Source organism: Denticeps clupeoides, chromosome 16 (assembly GCF_900700375.1).
Source record: "Denticeps clupeoides chromosome 16, fDenClu1.1, whole genome shotgun sequence".
NCBI lineage: Eukaryota > Metazoa > Chordata > Actinopteri > Clupeiformes > Denticipitidae > Denticeps > Denticeps clupeoides.
The window spans coordinates 9444523-9466412 of NC_041722.1; the positions used below are offsets into that span (position 1 = coordinate 9444523).

General features: G+C 46.0%; 1 protein-coding gene and 1 long non-coding RNA gene across 3 annotated transcripts in view; both read right to left on the bottom strand.

The window, feature by feature from the left end:
• Positions 1 to 9214, bottom strand: part of LOC114766285 (uncharacterized) — a 41858-nt gene extending 32644 nt beyond the window's left edge. Inside the window, exons 1-3 of the long non-coding RNA XR_003742771.1 lie at positions 9100 to 9214; positions 8915 to 9002; positions 6965 to 7401 (exon numbers count right to left, since the gene is read on the bottom strand). This is a non-coding gene — a long non-coding RNA (uncharacterized LOC114766285). The remainder of the gene's footprint in view (positions 1 to 6964; positions 7402 to 8914; positions 9003 to 9099) is intronic.
• Positions 9215 to 9794: 580 nt separating this feature from the next.
• sall1a (spalt-like transcription factor 1a) lies at positions 9795 to 21029 on the bottom strand. Of its 2 annotated transcripts, none has more exons than XM_028956951.1 (3): positions 20268 to 21029; positions 12319 to 15716; positions 9795 to 11479 (listed from the first exon to the last, which is right to left on the bottom strand). In XM_028956951.1, exons 1-3 carry the CDS (start codon positions 20338 to 20340, stop codon positions 11036 to 11038), a joined length of 3915 nt encoding a protein of 1304 aa, XP_028812784.1. In that variant the 5' UTR covers positions 20341 to 21029; the 3' UTR covers positions 9795 to 11035. The 2 variants fall into 2 exon arrangements, with proteins under 2 accessions (XP_028812784.1, XP_028812785.1); XM_028956952.1 differs by lacking the exon at positions 20268 to 21029 and adding an exon at positions 18096 to 19875.
• Between the last annotated feature and the right edge of the window lie 861 nt (positions 21030 to 21890).

The window sequence follows — 21890 nt, forward strand, 5'->3', positions numbered from 1 at the left end:
TTTTCCACATTCTGTTACGTTTTACGGGGTCGCTGTCGCTAGGGGAGAACGAGACTTATGAGGGTCTCCTGAAGCACGTTGTAGCGAGCAGGAATTCAAGTCAACCCATCCAAATGAAAATGCCCCTGCTTTTTGGGGAACTAATTACAGGCATTTTTTTGTCTGTGAGAAGAGGAGGGGGGGGGGGGTGAAGGGGGTCGGCTAATTAACAAGCTTTACAGAAGATTCTTTATCGTATCTTTGCGAGTCAGGCCACATTCTGCGTCAAGTAATCTTGTGGTGCCATTGATCACGTTCGAAACAAATGAGAATGTTTTTTTTTTCTGAAAAGAGAGAGAGAGCGCCCTCGGCGTGGTGCTCCCGCTTGCTTCACCATCGGAGGGGATGGGAGGGTAATAGTGAGCAGTCCTTTCACTGACAGCACCAGCGGCCTGCCCGCCTGCATATAAAAGTTCCTTTCACAACATCTGCCCTCTTTGTGTGGGCCTTTATTCACCTGACTTGCTCAAGAGATTTGCTTTATCTTAAAGGTCACTTCATTCAGCCAGGCACCAAACAGAATTGAATATAACTGTTCTGATCTTTCCTCGCAGAATTCATGCTTGAATTCATTCATTCATTGAAAAAAAAAAAAATTATATATATATAAAATAATAAAAGGGACCCCGGCCCGTGGCAGAATGAACTCGGCGGCCCATTGAAAGCGCCTCACACATCATACAGTTTCACTTACTACTGAACATTTTCATTTAATGACACCAAACATATTAACCCTGGTCAGCACCCAATTACTCAGAATAAGTGAATTATCTGCTCCTGAATGTAATTTGAAAATGTTGTCATGCAATACTAGACAAAGGAAGGGCGGAGTGGGGAGGGTTTTTTTTTTTCCCATTAATCCAACTCTCATTAAAAGCACAGGCTCTTTTGGTTATTCCATTAATTCTGAGTACAGGTGATTCCCGCGCTCCATTCAGACAGGACCACCGAGATTCCCTGTCAGGCTGCCGAGGGTTTAGAATGACACCAAAAAAAAAAAAAAACACACACACACCGATTTGACAAGCTTTTCTTCCCATGCAAACTCTCCACTAAAAACGCTGGCAAGGAAAAGGCACTGAAACCCGCATTCATATTTAATGATCCACTTCTGACATCAGCCTGAGCTAAAGTTACAGCATTAAGCTTTAAGACTTGGGCTGCATTTGTGTAAACGTGTACATAAACATGTAAATGGGGCGTTTCAAGGTTTTCATGGGCGAAACGGGGGAGGGGGGGGTGGGGGTCACATAAAGACCTGAATGCGCTGAACCTTTCACAGGGCTATCATTCCGTGCGATAATGAGGAACCCATTCTGAGTTCTGTTAAAGCGCTTACTCAGCACTGCCTCTTTCACGGTGAATGACATGTAAAATAACACCGGCTGGTGAATATTCAATATCTGACATGTAGCTGGTGTCACATGATCATGTGTTCAGGCCTGCAGTCCATAGCCGTGTGGTTATTTCCCATAGACTACACGTCTTTTTTTTTTTTTTAAGTTTTTATGTATTTTCCATTTGTGTTTTACGAAATGGTGAGCAAGTCTACTTGCAGACGTAAACAGTCTTTGTTCGCTGTGAGACGGACCCCCTCAGAAGAACGTGGCAACGATTCGTCATTCGGCAGGGCCCGCACAGCAACATGCAGGGGCCATCGATAGGCGTCTGCATTGATGCCTAACAAACCTCCAGGCACTGGGCTGTAATTGGAAAGTCTGCTCTAATCCTCAGATCAAGACAAACTCATTGACAGCCTAAGCGGGTGGCCATCCCAGCGGTGCCTTGTTAGAGCAGTCGCTCTGCTCCGAGAGGTGACAGCGTCATGCAGACAACCCACACACAAGTGTTAGAGAACTCGATGACAACCATCCTACACATCCAACAGTATGCATAAAGTAGGCATGGGAGGTCAGAGCAATTAGAACGAATGTTGCGTAGGGAGAGCTTAACCTTAATAACTTAGCACTCTATTTTCAAAATGCTGTAATAGACGTGGGGAGTCAAACTTAAATAAATAAAAAAAATGCTTAATAGTTATCTGCACATTTCAGAGGAGAATCTCATTATTTGTGACACACAGAACATAAACTTTAATTATGTTTTATAAAGGATTAAATGTTAGGCACCTACAGTAATGACACCTGTTCTCAAGCGTAGTATGGGCAACGTTGCCAGGTAAGGGACTGATTCAGCCCACAATCATCCAGAAATGTGCTAAAACTAACACAAAACTTACAAAAGTGTTATGACTACTTAACATAATTTTCAACAAGCAATTAGAAACACGATCAAACCACAATCAAACATTCAGACTAAATGACCAGCCTTTTTCATTGAAAAGTTCTGAACGGTGAACAGCTGACAGTCCCTGATGTGCTGCATCCCCTTAAACATCCATCATGAAGGAATTGACACATGAGCTTGGATGGATTTGACACAAGAGCTTTGCTTGGATTTTTTCAGGACAAATTCACCTGCAATAGGATTTACTGTTTTTAACAAGAAGCCATTTTAAAACCAGCTCACACGGAAAGAAGCACCTTTTGGGAACACGTTCCTCCTGAAGTCCATGTTTTCCATGTCAATCAGTTTACGTAACACAATTGGTTTTATAAATAATCTGGCCAGCAGACTATTACGGACACAAAATGCAACAATAGCAAAGTGTATTACTGCCATGACCTTAATTCACCCCGGCAAGCCTCCACCTCATCATACCAGGACTGAGGTAGAATTCTCCCAGGATGCACCCTTGCCCTCGGCCTGACAGAGGGAGCCCTGCAGACAGGCTCGCTGCTCATCTCGCCACAATAGAAATAACCGTCTCTTGAAATTACCCCATGTCCTCTCCTCTCACCTCCGAGATGAGTAATCTGGTCTCTGGGCCTCGGCTACAAGCGCTCAGCTCAGCCACACTGACACCTTCTTGGCAGAGACTCACTATTTGGCTGCAAATCCCATTTTCAAGAGCCAAGATGCCCAAAAACTGCACAGTGTGTTCATTTGTAGCCCTTCTGAGCACCCGGCATGTGCTGTCACTGAGCATATCAGCAGTCATGAGGAGCAGGATCTAAACGCACACAAACACATGCACACACACAATGTGCAGGTAAACCTGTACCATTTAATACTGAATTAATATTTAAACTGAGTCTGCGCCTAATTGACTGCATTTGGGGGGATAACATTATAGCGTGAGGGATGCCCTGCATTTTCGACACAAGAGCCTTTATCTGTGCAGATCTTCCTCTGAATGGGGTTGTGCAATGAAATGGCTTTTATCTGGCCCATTCAAGGCATGCACATAGCCTCAAATCGGCCAAACAAATAAGGCAGACACTGTAGACCTCTGTTTTGCCACTATCCCAAGTGAAGCACAACCGCTCTGAATTAACTCACTATGTATGCATGCAAAAGTCGAGCGATTAGGATCGGAGGTTCCACAGAAATCCTGGGCGCATTGTTACCCAAACCGCCACTCTTGTCCCGAAAAACATTCCCTCAGAGCAGTGTGTGAAATTAGTGCGGCCCATTCCTGGTCCATTGTCCGCCCAGGGGAAGTTAGTCCATACCAGAGTCCCTGTGCAGCATTACAGGGCTGATTGGTTGACCTCTGGCTGTGTGGCCTATTTAAGGGGTGGATGAAGGAGCTTTTTCATTTGCGGAGGAACAGGAGGTATCACCTTCCCCTTGCGCAGGACTTCTTTCAGCCACGGCACAATGCATTATTATTGGTTTTGAATTGAAATGTTAATTTTGGGAACTGTGTATCTGTGGCTGAGGGCACAATGGCTCATTTCTCATTTTTTCACTTAGTAAATATTTAACCCTTAACACATTTACCTGTGAAGCACTTCTTCAAAAAGTTAAAAAATAAAAGTTAACATTTCAATTGTATATCATTATAGAAAGCTGAACTGGTAAGTACTCCAAAGATAGAAAAAAAATAGATCAAAATTGTAAAAAAGTGTGTATAATATTTTTTTTTCTGCCACCCCTGACTCCATCCTGAGCAGTAAATGTCAAGCGGCGGCGGTTCATAACCAGCCAGGAGTGGGTATCGATCAGCAGGAGAGGGCTGTGAGGCAGGAAACTCCACTGCCGGTGGTTAGTGGTCAGAGGGTCAGCACTCTGCCGCAGAGGCCCTGGCAGAAACGAGTGCATCAGCAAGCGGGGAGATCTATATGACGGGAATTAAATGGCATAATCAAATTGTTTGTGCAACCATTTAGCATCCCATTCCCCTGCTTCCTGCCCCCTCGCCGACTGACCACTGGAGACCGGTCGTCCGTGGTAGTTACAAAGTATAGCAATAACTAATGGCGATTAGAGGCGTATTGATAGCCTGTGACACACAGCATCCTGAGAAATGTTATTTGGTCAAGTAGCAGCAATAATTAAGTATATGAGGGTCAGTCAATTTAATCTGCTGTTTTATATGGATTGATTATCTAGTAAAGCAGGGAGTCTTTAGGGCATCTTAAAGCTGAAATATTTTAATATTTACAGAATGTTACAGAATTGAATGTAACAGAATACATGTAACACTGACATATATTCAGAATATTAAAAAAATCTGTGTTCAGACAACATTACATTAATACTGACATGTGACTGGCTTCTCTTTTCCCAAATTTGACTATGACTACTATTGCATTTAACTCAGGAATACATGTGATATGACTGCATACAAGGGCATGTAGCATAATGTGCTAAATAAAATTCATGTTGATATATATATATATATATATATATATACACACACACACACACACACACACACACACACACACACACAAAATTATGACTGTGCATCTAATACACTTTGTATATCAAGCGTGTGGTACATTAGCTAAAATTATGATTTTTTTTTTGTGAGTTAATTAAAAATGAACAGGATCTAGGATATTTTAAATGAATCACAGGTGATGTGTGCGGAGCTGGTCATGACTATCAAATCCGAATGTTCACACAGGAATCAAAAGGCTCATTGTTCACCCCCGCCCTCCTCAAAAAAAAAAAAAAAAAAAAACCTATAACAAAAAAACATCTATTCTATTCAGCTGCACACATTACTGAGGAAGCAATCGTCCAAAATGCCACGGCCAGATGAGGAACCGGGTACAGGTAATTCAAACACTGGCCCGGTTCCAGCATCAAATACTGCAAGGTTGAAGGCAGGACCAAGGTCTACAGGTTTCCATGCCCTCCGCGAGGAAGCCTCCAGTGCGCGGCGACTGCACTGAAACCCCTCTATCAAAAACCGCCATCATTTTCCCACGATCCAGGGGTGAAAAAAGGAGGCCAGGCAGCCATTCACAATATACCCATGCATATTCATGCGCTCAGTTTTACTGCCTACCAACGGCCCTCATTACCGCCGGGTTAACATTAAAACTAAAGGAGCTATGAGCATTCAATGGGTGAATGGAACAGTTAAGACGACTAAGGGGAAACTACTGCTATTTTGCGATTATAATTTTTTTCGGGGGGCCCTTTATTGCGATGGCTGCCCAGTCAATATGTGCATGTTTAAAGGTAAATGTTTTTCCTTCGTGTGCAAGCCACTGCCAAGAGGAAATAGATGTAAGGGTGCGCGGGTTCTCACTATTTAACAGCAGTTGTGTGAACGTGTGCCCCCCCCCCAAAAAAAAAGATAAATTCAGTGACCCTCCCCTGATCTTGGTGGCTCGATCAGGCAAAGTAACGCACTGGATGACCAAGAAAACCTCTTCCGGTGGCACGTACCCACACACCGGCTCTTATGTTGCAAAAGCACATTGTGCACCTGTTGCGCCACAGCGGTGCGCGGAGATTGAAAGTGCATTTCCACTCTCGATGCCTACTTTTTTCCTCCTCCTCCTCTTAAACTGAGATTGTGATGAGGAAATCTAATCACGGAGATGACATTAAGAGAAAATGTGTGTGAGACTGTGTGTGTGTGTGTGTGTGTGTGTGTGTGTGTGTGTCAAAGCCCTGTGGCAGACAGTGATGGCTAAGGTTACCAGCTGTAATTCGGATGCTGAAAGAGACACAATCAGCCTACTTAATCTTGAAGCAGGTCTCTTAAAGAAAAGAAAGCCGATATGGCCTCCATTCTACTGTACCACAAAACAGTACGTGTGATTCTTCTTTAAATGGAGGTACACATTAAATTACGCACACAAACCGGACACGTGGTGCCACTGAACTGGGTACAGTACTCCTTTTTGCAGAAAAATGTTTTTTTGTTTTTTTTTTATCAACCACTCTTATAAAACTCGGCTTGAATAGCGTAAACTCAGACTCCTAAAATTCACAGAATTAGCATCACAATGTGGCAAATGTCCCTGCCACAATAAAACCCCGCTAAAGAGAGGGCTGGCAATTTCGCCCTTGATGATAAACACCGGCCGCAGACGACGAGCGGGACGAGGGAAGACAAGAAGTTACTGTACATACTGCTTGGCGATGGGGGAAATGGATCATTGTTCTGGTTCTGCAAGCATGAGTGCTTTATTAAAGTATGTCACAAATACCCCCAGCCTGCCTTTGGGCCCCCCCTTCTCCCAAAACCGGACCCCACATTAAGTCTTGGGACTCTTATGGGGGCACAATAGGGCCCGAAACGCAATATCTTACAGTGCCTCTGTTTCTCACCGCACAAAGGGTAAGGAAAGGAGCGGATGAACTGGAAGATAAATGCTCTCCAGGTTTGGACACTTTCCAGACGGCTGTGCCACTTAAAGCATGTAAATACTGTCTGAGCTCAGATGCCAAAATTTAGGACAGAGAGAGAGAAAGAGAGAGAGACTGATTCTGTTTTAACTGAATTAGTCTTGGACGGGTGGACGTTTGTACGCTGGCTTTGATTGCTCTTCTGTGATAACCACACACACACACAAGACACACACATGAAATGACACTGAGTGTTTGCACTCACAATCTGGAGCCCCACTTCCAGCCAGCTGTGTACACGGCTTGGAGACTGTCTCTTCTTTCCACAGGAAACCATGTCATGAGAACCCAAGGTCAAAAGCAAGAAAAATGGCTGAGGGAGAACGAAGGAGAAAGAGGGAGAGAAATAAATAGCCATTAATGCATTAAAAAATAAAAATAAAAAAAGTCAGCTGGGACTGAGTGACAGGTGCTGCAGGTGTGGCCCTGTGTTGGGACGGAGAAGCCCAGTCTTTCATTGTTCCTGGCAGGTCTTTGATCTCCTCGGCACAGGCCAGAGACCCAGCGGGGAGGCTTCTCCAGGCCCCGGGCTACAGTTGGTATTGACTCTGGAGGGGTGTCAGAAGGAGGAAGGGGGGGGTTGCAGGATGAAGGGAGGGAGGTTGCCAGGTCTGGACACCAGAGGTGGGTGCATAAAAAAATCTGTGGGAATTAAAGAACTGGTTCAGCGCGCACACAGACACACACAAAACCCTTTTCCCCCCTCTCAGGACACAAAATATACCTCAAATGTGACTGTGGTGTAAAGGAACATGTAATTGTGTACTGGAATCACAGCACAGATGTAATTCTCCCTCTCTCTCTCTCTCTGTGGTAGGAGTCCCGGGTCACCCGGCTTTACGCAGCTCTTCCTCGACGCGCTTGGCGCTGAGGGGTAAAAAGCCACTCGTGGAAGAGATCAATTCTACATTCCTGCCACCTGAGATTCGAGTGCTCCTGTAATACAGCACAGCTCAATCGATACGCAGCCGAACGTGATCTTCAGGGAGGAAAGCCCTGCCGAGACCGGTGGAACGCATCGCAGGGCATTTCTAACAAGCAAACACGTGCGCCCGCCTTTCCACTCCCCTCTCTCTGCTTTAAGGAGATCACTTTCAACAACAGGTTATTTTTACATCCCAGTGCCATTTGCAATCATTCACACTGGCGGAATCTGGGCACAGTCTTCTCCGATTCAATCTATTTTTAATGGGGTAAATTTAAAGGAGATATGCATTAAAAGGGAATATGTTTTAAGCCTCTTGTCCATGATTGAATGATTAGGACGCCTTTCACGCTCATTAGTAAGAGCACCCTACAACAGCAGAACAGAATTTCACTGTCATAAGCTGAAACTGGGGAAGAAACACGGAACATTTGTCATTAATATAAACTCTTCTGAGAATCTATTTAGGAGTGTGTCAAATATGTGCTTATTGTTAATATCCTTGTTCCCGCACCAAAAACCTCCATCTTTCCCCCTGCTGCTCGTCCAGAGTCCAGATCAATACTGCACTGCAGAACACAGACTTTTCCTTTAAGATATTTCTAGTAAAGACAGAGTATCGATTTTACAGACTTAAATCTGCTAAAGGAAAAAAAAAAACGTTTTATAAAGATTAATGAATTAATTATTATTAGCAAAAATATAAACAAAATATAAACGTCTTAAAAGACAACTTTCTGGGAAAGTGGGAGAAACTATCGAGATCATAAGCATAAATTATGAACGTTCAAATCAATAATCAATAGACGTGTCGCCTTATTTTGTCTGGCGATCAACATATATAACTGGATGTTATACAACGTTAACGCATTTAACGTTAAAGCGGACTAATTTGTTGAAACGAATGACGTAACGATATTTATGATATTTATGATATATATAATTTTTTTCTGGACCCGGAAGCTGGTGCTCCGGCCGGTGCCAGATGTTCAGAAAGGATCAAGGATCATTTAGCGCGGAGATCGTGTAAATATCGGAGATTTTAACCAGCTACATGAAGGAGAGAAGTGGGGGGAGGATGATGCTGGCCTCAAATTAACAGATCCTGCATTGCAGGAAGTGCAATGATGTGTTAAATTAAATGCAGCTGGTGAAAAGTGAAAAGGGAAAAATATCACTTCAAATAAAATAAAAATAATAATAAAAAAAGGAGGCCACGAAACCAAATACCTCTGAATTCACCGGCGAGACGTCTCTGTGACTTTTTACAGCAACGTGTTTTGTTTGGGCCTGGGCTTTTTGGCGCGACGTCACACTGCTTTAATAAAACAATAATAATAATAATACTAATAAAGAATTCAGCTTTCCTAACTAAGTTAAAATGTAACCTAGAGCTCTGAACACGGTCTACTTACCTAAAATGCAGATATTTAGCCAGCTTTTTAAACGCTTTGTTGTCGGTCGACAACGCGTTTTTAGGTGAATCATATTCTTTACCGTTTTTTTAAAGCCATTAAGCTCGAGAAATAGAATTAAGCTCGAGAAATAGAAAATCAACTTCCTGCATTGATAAATGCACCTGAATAAACGCTGGAAGACGCTGGATTCGCCGCGGATTGATTCTTTAATTAAAGATCCGGGGGAGGGGCGGGGCCGGTAGGGGCGGGGCGGGGCTGACAGGCGCGCGCTTATCAACGGAGCCTTGAACACCCCCCCGCACCCCTGTTTCCAACCGGCCGATCATCATCATCATCATCATCATCATCATCATCGTCGTCGTCCTTTCAGGTGAAGGCGAGTTTGGTGAAAAGTAGACCCACGTAATTTAACGTCATAAAATGCGCATGCACATGAAACTCGAAGATCCGTAATAACACAGTAACTAGTAACACTCTCATTTACAGTCGGTTTCGCCCAAAAGGCGAGTGTTTTCTCGCGTTTATTTTATTTTTAAAGATGACCACTCACTTCTCGCGAGAGACGAGAACACGGCCGCTTAATTGCGGGGAGTGGAAACGCTTTCTCCGTGGGACTTGGTTTCGCGGGGCTGTGTGAGTGAAACGTTCATTTCTTTTCAAACAGCAAAAACAAATGACACTAACAGAAGTAGTTCAACAGGCACAGTCGTTTTCATTTGGAAAAAAACGGATGTATTTGATTATTAGAGTAAAGAATTACAGTATCTTAGTTGTTAGTAGGTATTAAAGTGTAGAGAAACTGGACCCATAAAGATCTTCCAACTTTCCAAGAAAGTGCATGTAACAGTCCCACGGTTTTCAAACCTAATATATATTTATATTTATAAAAACACTATAACTTGTCTCCTGGCCAAGGTGGACATTTCCTTGTGAGCTATATATGTACATTTGTTGTGTTGGAATTTGTCGTCCCACATCTGATATTTACAGAGCGCTTCAACACACATTTTGCATTTGATGTAAAAATGAGGATGCTTGGGCATAGCAGCAATGTGGAAACCAGCACATTTAAAATAGGAGTCACACCCACAAAGGTTTCATTTCCTTAGTTCAAGCCAGGATGTACATATATCTTGGAATTCTCGTCGCTAACAACTGTCCTGCGTTTAGCTTTTACAGCAACGTGAGAACAAAAAAAAAAAAAAAAAACTGAACAGAGTAAAAAGCACAATACAAGAAACAAGAACGGGGGGGAAAGCATTAATTCGAAAAAGAAAGACTGGAATGCAATTTGTTGCACCTTCTCTTAAATAAAGACCCGAGAGCAGTTGATCGGACCACGCGTTACTCCCTTGCCTGAACCTTTTTTTTTTTTTTTTTTTTTTTTTTTTTATGGAGGAAAGTTGATACACAGCTGGTAGACCATCTAGTACAGATCAGTGTACATTATTTACAACCACTTTTGCGTATTCAAGATCTAATGCATTACATGAACATTGACGGGTTTGTTATGTATACTACAGATAGAAAATAATTTAATGCCGAGGTAAAGAAATCTACCCGGACAGGCTAAGCTCCAAAAGCACATTTTAAGCACTCATACAGATCCATTCTGGCAAAGAACAGAAAAAAAGGGAAAAGAAAACCAGGTAACTGTTAATGCTTCCACTTGGTTCCGAGCAAGGTTATAATCACTAATAAATAAGATCCTTTAAAACTATAACAGGTTGTACATTGTACAAAAACACAATTTCTATTCACACTCATCTTTACAGTTTCAGTGGCAAGCCTGATCAGATCACTTTTTTCCTTCACTTGTTCTCTTATGAGTATGAGTTTCTTTTTTTCTCTCTCTCTCTGTGTGTGTGTGTGTGTGTGTGTGTGTGTGTGTATTTGAATGTGAATGTAGCACAAAAAAAAATTTGTTGTTCTCCTAGTTGGTGACAATCTCTTTATTGTCCTCCATGAAGCGTGTAAAACGGAAGTGAGTCCCATTGTCTGTGTTGGCCATTTTCTCTAGGCCAGCCAGCGCTGCGTTGGGCTCCGAGTTGTGAAGTTTCTCCAAACTGCCCGTGAGGCCACCCACCGGCGAGCTGCCCCCGTTCCCCACGCTGCCCGACAGGGACGGCGGCAGGCCGCCGTTCTGAATGACAGAGATCTCGTTGGTCTTCATGGCAAGGCCGTTGGAGAAGGCGGCAGCGTACTGGTTCCAGAAACTGGCCGGGTCTCCGTTGCCCGCCCGGGCTGCTATGTCCTTCTGGAAGATCTCGGGAAACTTCACAGGATTGGTGCCAAGGAATGCCATGGGCCCATCCACCGACAACCGCCGCCCACGCCTAGCAGGGGCACTGTTCCACATGTGTGTGCCCATGTGAACCTGGACAGAAAGAGACACGTAGGGAGGAGAGAGGGGGGGGAGACAGCAGATTAGCAATGTTTACACATTTGGCTACGGCACTCCACCAGAACATATGAGATGATGCAATGGAAAAACAGAGAAAATAATGAACTCTTATTTAAGCTTTACACAAACCAAACCAATGAAAAAATAGCATGTCTAGCTGTGAAACCTAAGTGCGGTATAAACATTTGCTTTCATTTACTTTCCACGTACCTACAACAATTAACACTTTACTGCGTGATATGATATGATTTACACTGGAAGATCTTTGAACTTCACAACTCTCACCGTTATACGCAATTCTCAAAAAGCTACGACAGAGTGCTGAAAGATTTAACAGTATGTCCTGCATAATTAATGTTTTTTTTTGCGAATCCAGTAGAATGCTGAAAATGCACAGTGATAATTACGTGTGTGTGTGTGGAATCTGGCACGGGCGTAATCTGAAAATTCTCTTCATAACTGCGGTCATTTATTCATGTTTATTACATACTGCTCCACGGTCCGCATTGATCTGTTTGCTGCGGTGTTTTGTTTTTATAACCAAATTAAAGCCATCATTTTCTAGCTTAAAACTGTTTTCCACACCAGAGGGTGGTAAACTATGGTTACTATATATTTTGAAGCAGTTCAGGTCCGAGGTCCAATTTTTCAATTAAGAAGGTGAATCAAACTTTCCATTTATATTATTAGTTTAAATCGCATTTTTTTTATTGTGCATCTGTACCCCTCACTCGTTGGTTCCGAGGTAAATTCTGGCAGTGTCTTCCAAGAGTTACAATCTGATCTAGCTGTTGAAAACAAGACAAACACACCTTAAGATTTCCTTTGGTGGTGAAAGCACGGCCACAGATGGTGCAAGCAAAGGGCTTCTCCCCAGTGTGGGTCCTCTCATGGATCTGCAGGGCACTGGAAGAGGAGAAGCTCTTTCCACAGGTGTTGCAGTAGTGCTGCTTAGGTGTGCGGCGTGGTGGGGCTGAAGAAAGCAGTGGAGAAGTGGATGCCGAAGAGGTCACCATGCTTGAAGGTACTTCCTTGCTTTCCTGGTGAAGACTGTGTGGGTAGCCATTGACCTCCGTCTTGATCATGGAGGACAGAGAGGCAACGGACAGGAGCGAAGGGCTGGAGCTGGAGGACAGGCTGGTGTTGGAAGGTTCAAAAAGCTGAGATGGCAGGTCGCGCATCTGGTGGGTGAGCATGTGTTGCTTGAGGTTTCCCTTGGTGGAGAACCCCCTGTTGCAGGCTGTGCAAATGAATGGTCTCTCTTTGGTATGGCTTCGGTAATGGATGTCCAAGGCACTCTGGCAGGCGAATGTCTTGCCACAGATGTCACACGCTGTGTTCTTGAAGGTGCCCCGCTCACGGAAAGGAAACAGCATGCCCAGAGGGTCTTTTGCCGCATTCACTGATGTCAGGTCTAAAGCTCCAATGCCAGCGTGATGGGACTGCATAAGGCCTGCACTGATGTGTTCCAGAGTCAAGGCTCTTTGCTGCCGCTCCTCAAGACTGGGTGACTTGCGCTGCTGTGGAACACCACTGGATGGGGATGGTGCTTGCATGGAAGAGGTAGACTCAGAAATGGCTGGACTTCCTGCACTTTGGCTCTCAATGTCACCTCCCAAGGAGGAAGAGTCATTAGTGAGGTGGTCCCCCTCAACTGAACCATTCTCTGTAACCTTCAGTCTGCTGGCATGGAGCTCTTCTGAGAGCCCAAGGCTGATGTTCCTGTCTTGGAATTCAAGTCCCCCCACAGCTGAATGATCTTGCGGTATGGGTGAGGAGCACAAGCTGTCTTGTGAAGCATCAGCGGACTTGGGTGTATCTGGAATACTACTGTCAGGGCCATCCTCCATACCTTCCATGTTATCATCTGAGAAGTTTTCCATATCATCAAAGTTCCTCTCATCAAATGACCCTGTGTCTGACCCCATGGATTCTGGGTAGTTATCAGGGAGGGGAGTGTTGGGAATCTGGCCCCCCATGTGCATGCGTATGTGCTGCTGTAGGACCACGGCATTGGTGAACTTCTTCTGGCATATTGGGCAAGAGTGCTGAACCCTCAGAGGTGGCATGGCACGATGGACACTGTAGTGTGTCTTCAGATTGCCCTTGGTGGTAAACGCCCGGCCACAGACTTTGCATTTGAATGGTCTCTCACCAGTGTGGGTCCGGTAGTGCATTTTCAGAGCACTCTGGCAGCTGAGCACACGATGGCAGATGACACATTCGTTGGGATCAGCCACCTTCCTGTCGATGTTCTCCACTAGCTGCTGCAGCTTGGAGGTCTCCGATCCAGGCATGGGATCCAAGAGGCCACCAAAGGGGAACTTGGCCTTGAATTGTTCTGACATTAGGGGCATGAGTGGATTGGTGGCCATGGGGGGGCTGTTGGGTGTGGCATACTCTGCAGCTGATGAGCTGATACCTGTCATGAAGCTCGAAGCATGGCTCTTCTGTTCTTCAAACTCATCACTTTTCCCATTTGAGGTAGGCAGAGTTGCATTCTCAACTTCTTCTGAGCCACCGTCATTGCTTTTTGTATAGGGCTCTGCCACACCTGAGTCGCTTTTAGCTGAACTGGAAGGGCTGGTAATGGCGACAGAATGATTCTCCTCTTTCTTGATGAATGGAGTCAGGCTGGGCATTGTTGGTGGAAGCAACATGCCCACAGAAGAGGTCAGAGTGGACAGCACAGGTTTGCTATCTAGCCAACTGGTGACAGGTTTCTCTGGTGGCATTGACATGCCGTAGGGAATGCCGGTGCTGGTTGGAATATTGTCCAAATGCTCTGGTACAGGATACGGGTTCATCTGAATGTGAGGATACTTCTCCTTATGACGTTGGAAATGGACCTTCAAGTTGCCACGGGTGGAGAAGCGGTTGCCACAGATGTTACACTTGTATGGCCTCTCTCCAGTGTGAGATCGCAGGTGGATCTGCAAGGCACTGTCGCTCCCAAACACCTTGGCACAAAACCTGCACTTGTGTTTGAAGAAGGCCTCCTCTGAACTACTCTTTGGTTCGAAAGAGGAGACGTTGGGTGGCTTGCCTTTCCTCTGCTGGGCTAATGCAGCCAGAGAGTTCAGGTCCTCCACCGTGGTGCCGACGCTGGGCAAGGAGCCGGAAAACATGGGGTTGCCAGGAGGAGGTTGAGGTAGTAGTGGGTTCGCAGCAGGGTTCAGCAAACCACCAATCCCAAAGGCCGATGTGGATGATTTCGCTAGCGATGGGTTGCTGAGCTGTGGGTGTAGGGTGCCAGCGGGCTGTTTGTCAGCCAACTGCGCGCCGACTGCCGATGCGCCCAGACTTCCGGTGCTCTGAGACGGCTCACAGATGCTGGGTTTGCTCTGAGGTAGCTGTGCTGCTGAGGCCAGCTGCTTCAGGCTGCTAATGCTGGCAGATTGACTAGCCAGGCTCTGCGCTAGCCCTGCGGCCGCTGCCAGCTGCTGGGAGAGATGGGAGCTGAGGGTAGTCAGGGGGCTGGCAGAGGGACCCAGTGTTCCCGGAGAGGAGGTGGGAGGCACTCGCATTTCGGGGGACTGGGAGGCTAGCAGCAGAATCTGGTGACGGATCTGCTCGATGAGCTGCAGCTGGTGGATCTGCTGCTGCTGCAGGGCCAGGAGCTGCTCCATCAGAGCCGGGACGGCCACCCTCTGACCTCCTGCAGAACGTGTCTCCTGGGAGAACTGGGCCACCGCCACTTTGGTGCTCTGCAGGTTTTCAATGATGACGTTGCTGTTGATCATGGAGAAGTTACCCAGCTCAGTCAGACTACTTAGCTGAGGTAGAGATGTGGAGATGGCTGAGGCACCCATTGTAGGGCCAGCACTGCCGCTGATGTTGACAGGGCTGCCGCCCTCAATGTGGCTCCCTCCATCATCGTCACCAGCAGAGACTCCTGAAACATCCACGTCCATGGACTCGTCTTTGTCAAGTGTGTTATGCTCCAAAAGGTCACAGCACTCTGCTTGATCTGGGTTATTAACTGTGTCATTCATCTGCTCATCAGGATTATGGGGTGGGGAGCCTGGCGAGAAGGTTCCGGAAGGAGAGACTGGGTTTTCATTCACAATCAGAACTAATTGATTCTTAGTGCAATTCTTCTGGTGTTGTTCGAGATCAGATAGTTCAAAGAACTCTGCGCAACATCTGCTACAGACATGGGCATCCGAATCCTTGCAGGGGGGGTCTTCCAAGCAAGGCTCCGTGTCTCCTGCAGAAGGAGAGCGAGACACAGAGAAAAACAGGAGGGGAGGAGGATTAGAAATGTTTTGCAGTTGAGGAAGCAGCTTTATCTATTCAGATTCTTTTGTTAATCTTCAGTTAATCAGTTTAACACTTATCCTCTTGAGACGTTCACAAAAACATCCAACAAAAAAGCGACAATACAAGTGCAATAGGCGAACAGAAAAGGGTGTCAGTCCAGCACTTTGAAAACAGCGGTCGGAAAAGTAAAACGAAATCAATAACGCGTCTCTAATATTACTTAAATCTGATCGTTGAAAATGATCTGATTTTCGTCAACCCTACCATTTTTGGTAATAATTGTCTCCAGATAATCCATCAAAACATGAAATGCCATGCACTGAAGACATTTGGCCATAATGAAATTTCATAGAGAAGTATTGATTTCCAATTTTTCATAGTCTTCAGCGTCCACTTGTCCACTAAGCACAAATCAACCTTTTGAAGGACTTATTAGACTTTCAATTTGCTGTCAACTTTGCTCATTTTCAAACAACTCCAGGCATCTTGGACAGGCTATCCCTGTCACTAAACTAATTTGTATCCAGTCAGGCTGCAATCAAGGGCTGACAAGAACAACGGGGCGCTCGGCATCCAAACTGTTCTCTGCAGTCGCTCGGACATTCACACCTAGCAGCCTCACCATCACAGCTTTAAATTAAAAACAAAAAAAACAAAAAAAAACAAAAAAAACTTTCAGTCAAATAAAACGTGTGAAAAAGTGGAAGGTAAAAATATTGCGATTTTATAATGGTTATAAAAACAAAAATTTTATCGTGCAATTAAAACTACAACATATTTAAATGTAAACATATGCTCTTTTGTCAAAAATCACATTGGAATTAAGCAGCAGCCTGAAAGGGTCTACACCCCCCCTCTTCCAAGGGTTCACTGCCATACTCCAGACTTTTCACCCCCCCGACCAACCATCCACTCATTCCCCCTCCCTCATTGTCGCATAAAAATCTTGCTGTTTAACATACAAGTTGATTTACAAATTGCAATTCTCTATGAATCCCTTTCATTGTGGGCTTCGCCCTCTACATTTTCATCAGTGCAAGGATTCATTTGCAAATGAAACCCTGGAGAAGAGCAGCCCTGCCCCAGTGAGAGACAGGATGGCTTCCCATTGTTCGCCCAGCATGGGAGCGACGGGAGCTGCGGGAATGCAGTGCCTGCTCATCTCGGCCGACTCAAAGCAGATCCTGTTTAATTCAGGGATTATCTCCCTCAATGTTTCTCCGTGCTACAAAAATCAGATAACGCAAAGTTGCCATGACAGTAAAGCCCAGTCTCACACCACGCCATGCGAATGGGAAGCTTCGAATTCTCATGAAAACTTTCAATATTAAAGCAGAGAGTAAATTCGGACAGCGCTAATGAGTGTGAGCGAAAAAAAAAAAAAGAATTTAACTTTCATGGGAAAATGAGGAACTCTGTCACAACATGACGTGCTTATAAAGAAATAAACTTTTGTTTATTTTATATATATTATATATATATTATTTTTTAAGCTGAACGGACAAAATAAATAATACAAATTTAGAAATCTGTGATTTGTGCCACAACATGCAAAAAAAAAACTTAATTAAGAGTTATATTAAACTTTGTAATTATTATTAAAAAAAAACATACAAACAATACTTTAGCTTTTTTATGCCAAAATAACAGTGAACAAAACAGTCTTTGAAAGTAACAGGAGGAAATTTTATCAATGCCATGGATTAATGCATTTAAAAATATAATGACAGACGATATCTCGGTGATGCTGGAGGACAGCCCTCTCGCTCGTCTTTCACCATTACAAAATGTGTATGCTGCTCAAATTATGTGATTAATTTGCATGCTTAAATATATATCTTAATTGGCTATTAAATATGGAACAACAGTGGAAATACTCATTATTAAATAATTCATCTACGGTTAGGAAAAGTAAATTACTATGCGCTGTTGGTTTAGTGCAGTGCTCATATGTATTTTCCAATTCAAAATGTTCTTTTCTGAAGAAAAAAATTACATGAAAAAGACAAAAGTTTTCGAAAGCGATTAAGCAGCCGCTCCCACTTTCTGAGCAAGCAAAATTTTAAAATACACCAGCATTATTTTCACAGATGCTGCATGTGCCATGCAAGTGAGGCAGAAGTTCCACGTGCCGAGAAGTCTGTCTCAGACTGAAAGAAATCACCGCTCACGCCCTGAAAACCAGACCCCAGGACTGGTCCTGAACTGGAAGTGGGAACCGTGGCCCTGCAGTGCGCCTGCGAGAGCCCCGATCACAGCCCGTGCGTGGAGAGAGAGAGAGAGAGAGAGAGAGAGAGAGAGAGGGAGAGACGGCGGGGTCACTCACGGGCCTCCTGCCACTGGTGACTTCAGAAAGTGGGAGACTCGGCTCCTCGGCCCAGTCCAACAAACATCCCGGCGAACACTAGATGGGGTTCCACGCGTTTGAAGCGGGGGCGGTGGGAGAGAAAGCGGCGAAACGCAGAGCCCTTCGGGCTACATCTAGGCAGCCACTACGCAAACATTGGCAAAATGACAAGTAACCGAATCCCCGGCGTTTGCGGGGTACAGCGGCGTGTGGGAAGAGGGGGGGGGCTGCGCCCTGCCAATCTCCCTCTAGGGGGGCCACTCTGCCGAGGTGAAAGGGGACGGCGACCACATTGATAACCCCCTCCCCCGGCAAAATAACGCAGGGGGGCTCCTGCTAAGCCGCCTTTGGTGCACAACGGCGGGGTCAATGACGAGGTGCAGAGGAACACACCGGACCCTGAACTCCTCGCACCTTCTCACAGAGGGAGGCTGCCCAAAGGTTAAAACAGCTCGACATCCCACCCTGTCCGCCAGGGACGACCTCGCTCCCCGCACTCGGCCCCCCCGGCGCCTTCCAGCGGGCCCGCGGCCCGGCGCACGGCCCCCCAACTTCGTTTAGCACCAGATAAAGGCTCCTGGGGGCTTTTCAGCCACGTCCGCGGCCCCCACACCCCAATGATTGTTCCCCTCGTTGAAGGCAACCCAACACACGCTCCGGCGCCAGACCTCCAACGGGCTTGACATGTCAGCCGCTCACCCGAAACATTTTCGGCCCTTCGGCCCGCTGACGGAGGGCGTCAAAACGTTGCCTTTCGCCTCTGTTATTAAATCGGAGGTAAATGTTCAACGGTCACCGGTTTTCCGCCGCCGTTCGCCTCCTGACCTCCACACACACGGTATGAAGCACGACACAACAGCGATATTTCATTCGAAAAAACTCTCTTCTGGTGTATTGGTCAACGCAAGGATTGTTTGGCTCCGAATAAATAGATATCATTTCATTTTAAATTAAATAAATGCACCGCATTTAATTTGGTTGGTTTTGTACAGGTTTGTGTCATTTGCAGGGAATGAAAAACACTACTAATAAAAAAAGGGGTAAATATTTCAGGCTAAAATATGGCATTAATACTTAACCGAGTCTTGAACAAGGCGAACTACTTACATACACATATCATCCAAAAAAGAGTCGATTCTAAAAGAGTCGGACTGAATTCTCAAAGCGACTCTGAACAGTATCACGAGTTTTACTGCTTCATAAAACTAATAAGCAAAATGTATAAAAATGCTCGAAACAGATGAAAAAGAAAAACGAGCAATGCAACCACGGTACACATATTTACTGCCATTTTATTATTACAATTACAATTTAGGCAAAGTCGTGATTTTGCTCGGACGACGACGACCACCCATTTTACGGACCCAGCAACATTTTACCGAGAAAATACAGTAAGAAAACGGAATTACGATAAAACACCGAGTCGTTTTCGTGTTAAGAAGCTGCCTGGCTGAGCGGAAAGATCTGAAATAAAACCAGAATCTGGAAACGCTGATAAGGGGTTGAATGTTTTTTTTATTTCTTATTTTAAATGATTAATTTTTGTTAATAAATCGGAACGGGCGGTGGACTCCCTGGCTGAATTCGACGGGTTACTTATTTTAAAAAAAAAGAAGCTTTTCAGAATTCACCGGCAGATTTAAAGCGCATGAAGTTATTTATAAAAAGAAAGGAAAGTAAAACTTCGTGTGTGTGTGTGTGTGTGTGTGTGTGTGTGTCATCTGCTCTCCGGTTTTCCGGGACCAGGAAGCAGCGGCGGGCGCATACACTTCACATCGAAGCGGAATTCGGGGTGTCTTTAGAAAAAAAAAAAAAAAAAAGAGGGGAGGTGGGGTTCAAGCTGGACCCCCCACGCAACCCCCCCTCCCACTCCCGTCACCAAACAAAACCGGGTTAAACACACCAGACCCCGCAACCACCTTCAATTTCAAATACCATAAAATACCAAAAAATTACAAATCCAGAAGAGAACCTTCTTAAGAGAACAAAAAATGGAGGAAAGTTGGTGAACTTCACTCCGCAGCGTAGTACAAAAAAAAAGCACCTTACTAACACGCTACTACACGCTGTGCGAAAAGTTCAGCTCGAGTTTTGAAGTTGGCGGTGGGACCCACGCAGCCCACGCGGAGCGCGACCGCGGTCTCGACTCACCATTGTGCCCGGCCGAGGTCAGCTGCGGGTCGGACTGGAAATGCTGCGGCTTCGCCTGCTTCCTCCGCGACATGCTGCCGCCGGCGCGTCGGCCGTGGAAGGAGCGGAGAGAGGAGCGCGCGTGGCGTGGAAAGATCTGCTGCTCAGAGCGCCGGAGATCGCGCCCATCCGCCGCGCGCGCGTCCCGTTATGATTATCAATAATGCCGGCCGATTAATCATACGGGTCCCCCCCGTCTGAAAGGCGATTGGCACCTCGCCAGCCGCCCCCCCTCCCCTATTCAAATGAGGGTCTCTTTAATCAATTAGCTCCTGATTTGCTGGCGACTCTCGTCTCTCTCCGCGCTCCCACCCAATGAGCCGGTCCGCGCGTGGGGGGGGAAGAAGGCTGCAGCCCGGACCCGTCCGAGCGGTGCTGGGGAGGGGGGGTGTCAGCGCGGACGATCCGTTCTCTCGTCCCCCCCCCGGGAGGTTCCACGTCGCGGGAGCGTGGAGCGGAGCGGGGAAACGGGGCCGCCGGCTCCTCGGCTTCGCCGTGGAAAAGTCCGCGCGACGGAGAGGTATCGAACGTATCGAGTCCCCCGCTCCCCTCTCTCCTCGGAAAGAAAGGGGTAGACGAGGGAAGAAGGGAGAAAGAGGAGAAGTAGAAGAAGAAAAAAAATCAGATCGGAACTCGGGTTCGATTATTGCCGAACGGGGAAGTCGCGCGTTTTCGCCGCGCGCCGCCGTTCCGCCGACAAAACAAAGTTTAAGGGCCCACGGCGCGAGCGCGAGAGACGCGGGGCCCGGCCCACCTGAAACGCGATTGGCCAGTGGGCTCTTCTATCATCATCGTCATCGTCATCCCCCCCTCTCTCTCTCGCTCGCTCGCTCGCTCGCCCGCCGAGCGCTCCTGCCCCACGATCGTCCCGAGCGGGAGATTTTACCGTTTTGCCCGCGACAGTGATCACAGACACCACGTTACCTGCGACAGGTACATACAGAATAACATTTATCATTAAAAAAGGAAGTAATTAGCAACTAAACTCAGTTTCTGAGATCTTAACATTGCGAATTTTTAAAAAGAAAAAAACTCGAGAAAATAGCAAGTTCATAAAAAAAAAACAATTTGTTTAAACTACAAAAAGTAACTCGACGTGCTGAGCTTCGTCTGAGATTTTAGAACGGAGACCGGGGGAGGGGGGGTCGGGGAGAAAACGGGGTGCAGGTACAGCGGGCTGCGTGGGTGATGCGCCGTTACGCTGGAAATAAAAACCCCACGAGCCCACGGGACGCGACTGTTCTGATTGTGGTTATGATGATTATTGGGCACGAGCCGGGAGATTTATTTCCCCGTCCGGCCTGATGTTGAGAAATGGAGATAATAACGCGCCTATAAGGTGACGCCATTATTTTTCACTGAATATTTCAGGAGGAGCTGCGGGCGGGATGGATATGGTCTCTCTCTCTCTCTCTCTCTCTCTCTCTCTCTGTCCGTGTCGTGTTGTCGCGCTCTTTACTGTACCGTGCGTGCGCGTGCACGCGTGTCCTTTGATTAATGGACGGGTTCGGAATGGGAACGCGGGAAAGGGCTTTGGTTCGGTTTGATTCCGTCGTCAGGACGCCGAGGAGGCTAATTGATACG

Coding starts and splice junctions, on each gene's coding strand:
- sall1a (XM_028956951.1), bottom strand. CDS start 20,340: ATGTCGCGGAGGAAGCAGGCGAAGCCGCAGCATTTCCAGTCCGACCCG. Junction 15,717..20,267: donor GACCTCGGCCGGGCACAATG/GTGAGTCGAGAC, acceptor CTCCTTCTGCAG/GAGACACGGAGCCTTGCTTG. Junction 11,480..12,318: donor CCACCAAAGGAAATCTTAAG/GTGTGTTTGTCT, acceptor CTTTCTGTCCAG/GTTCACATGGGCACACACAT.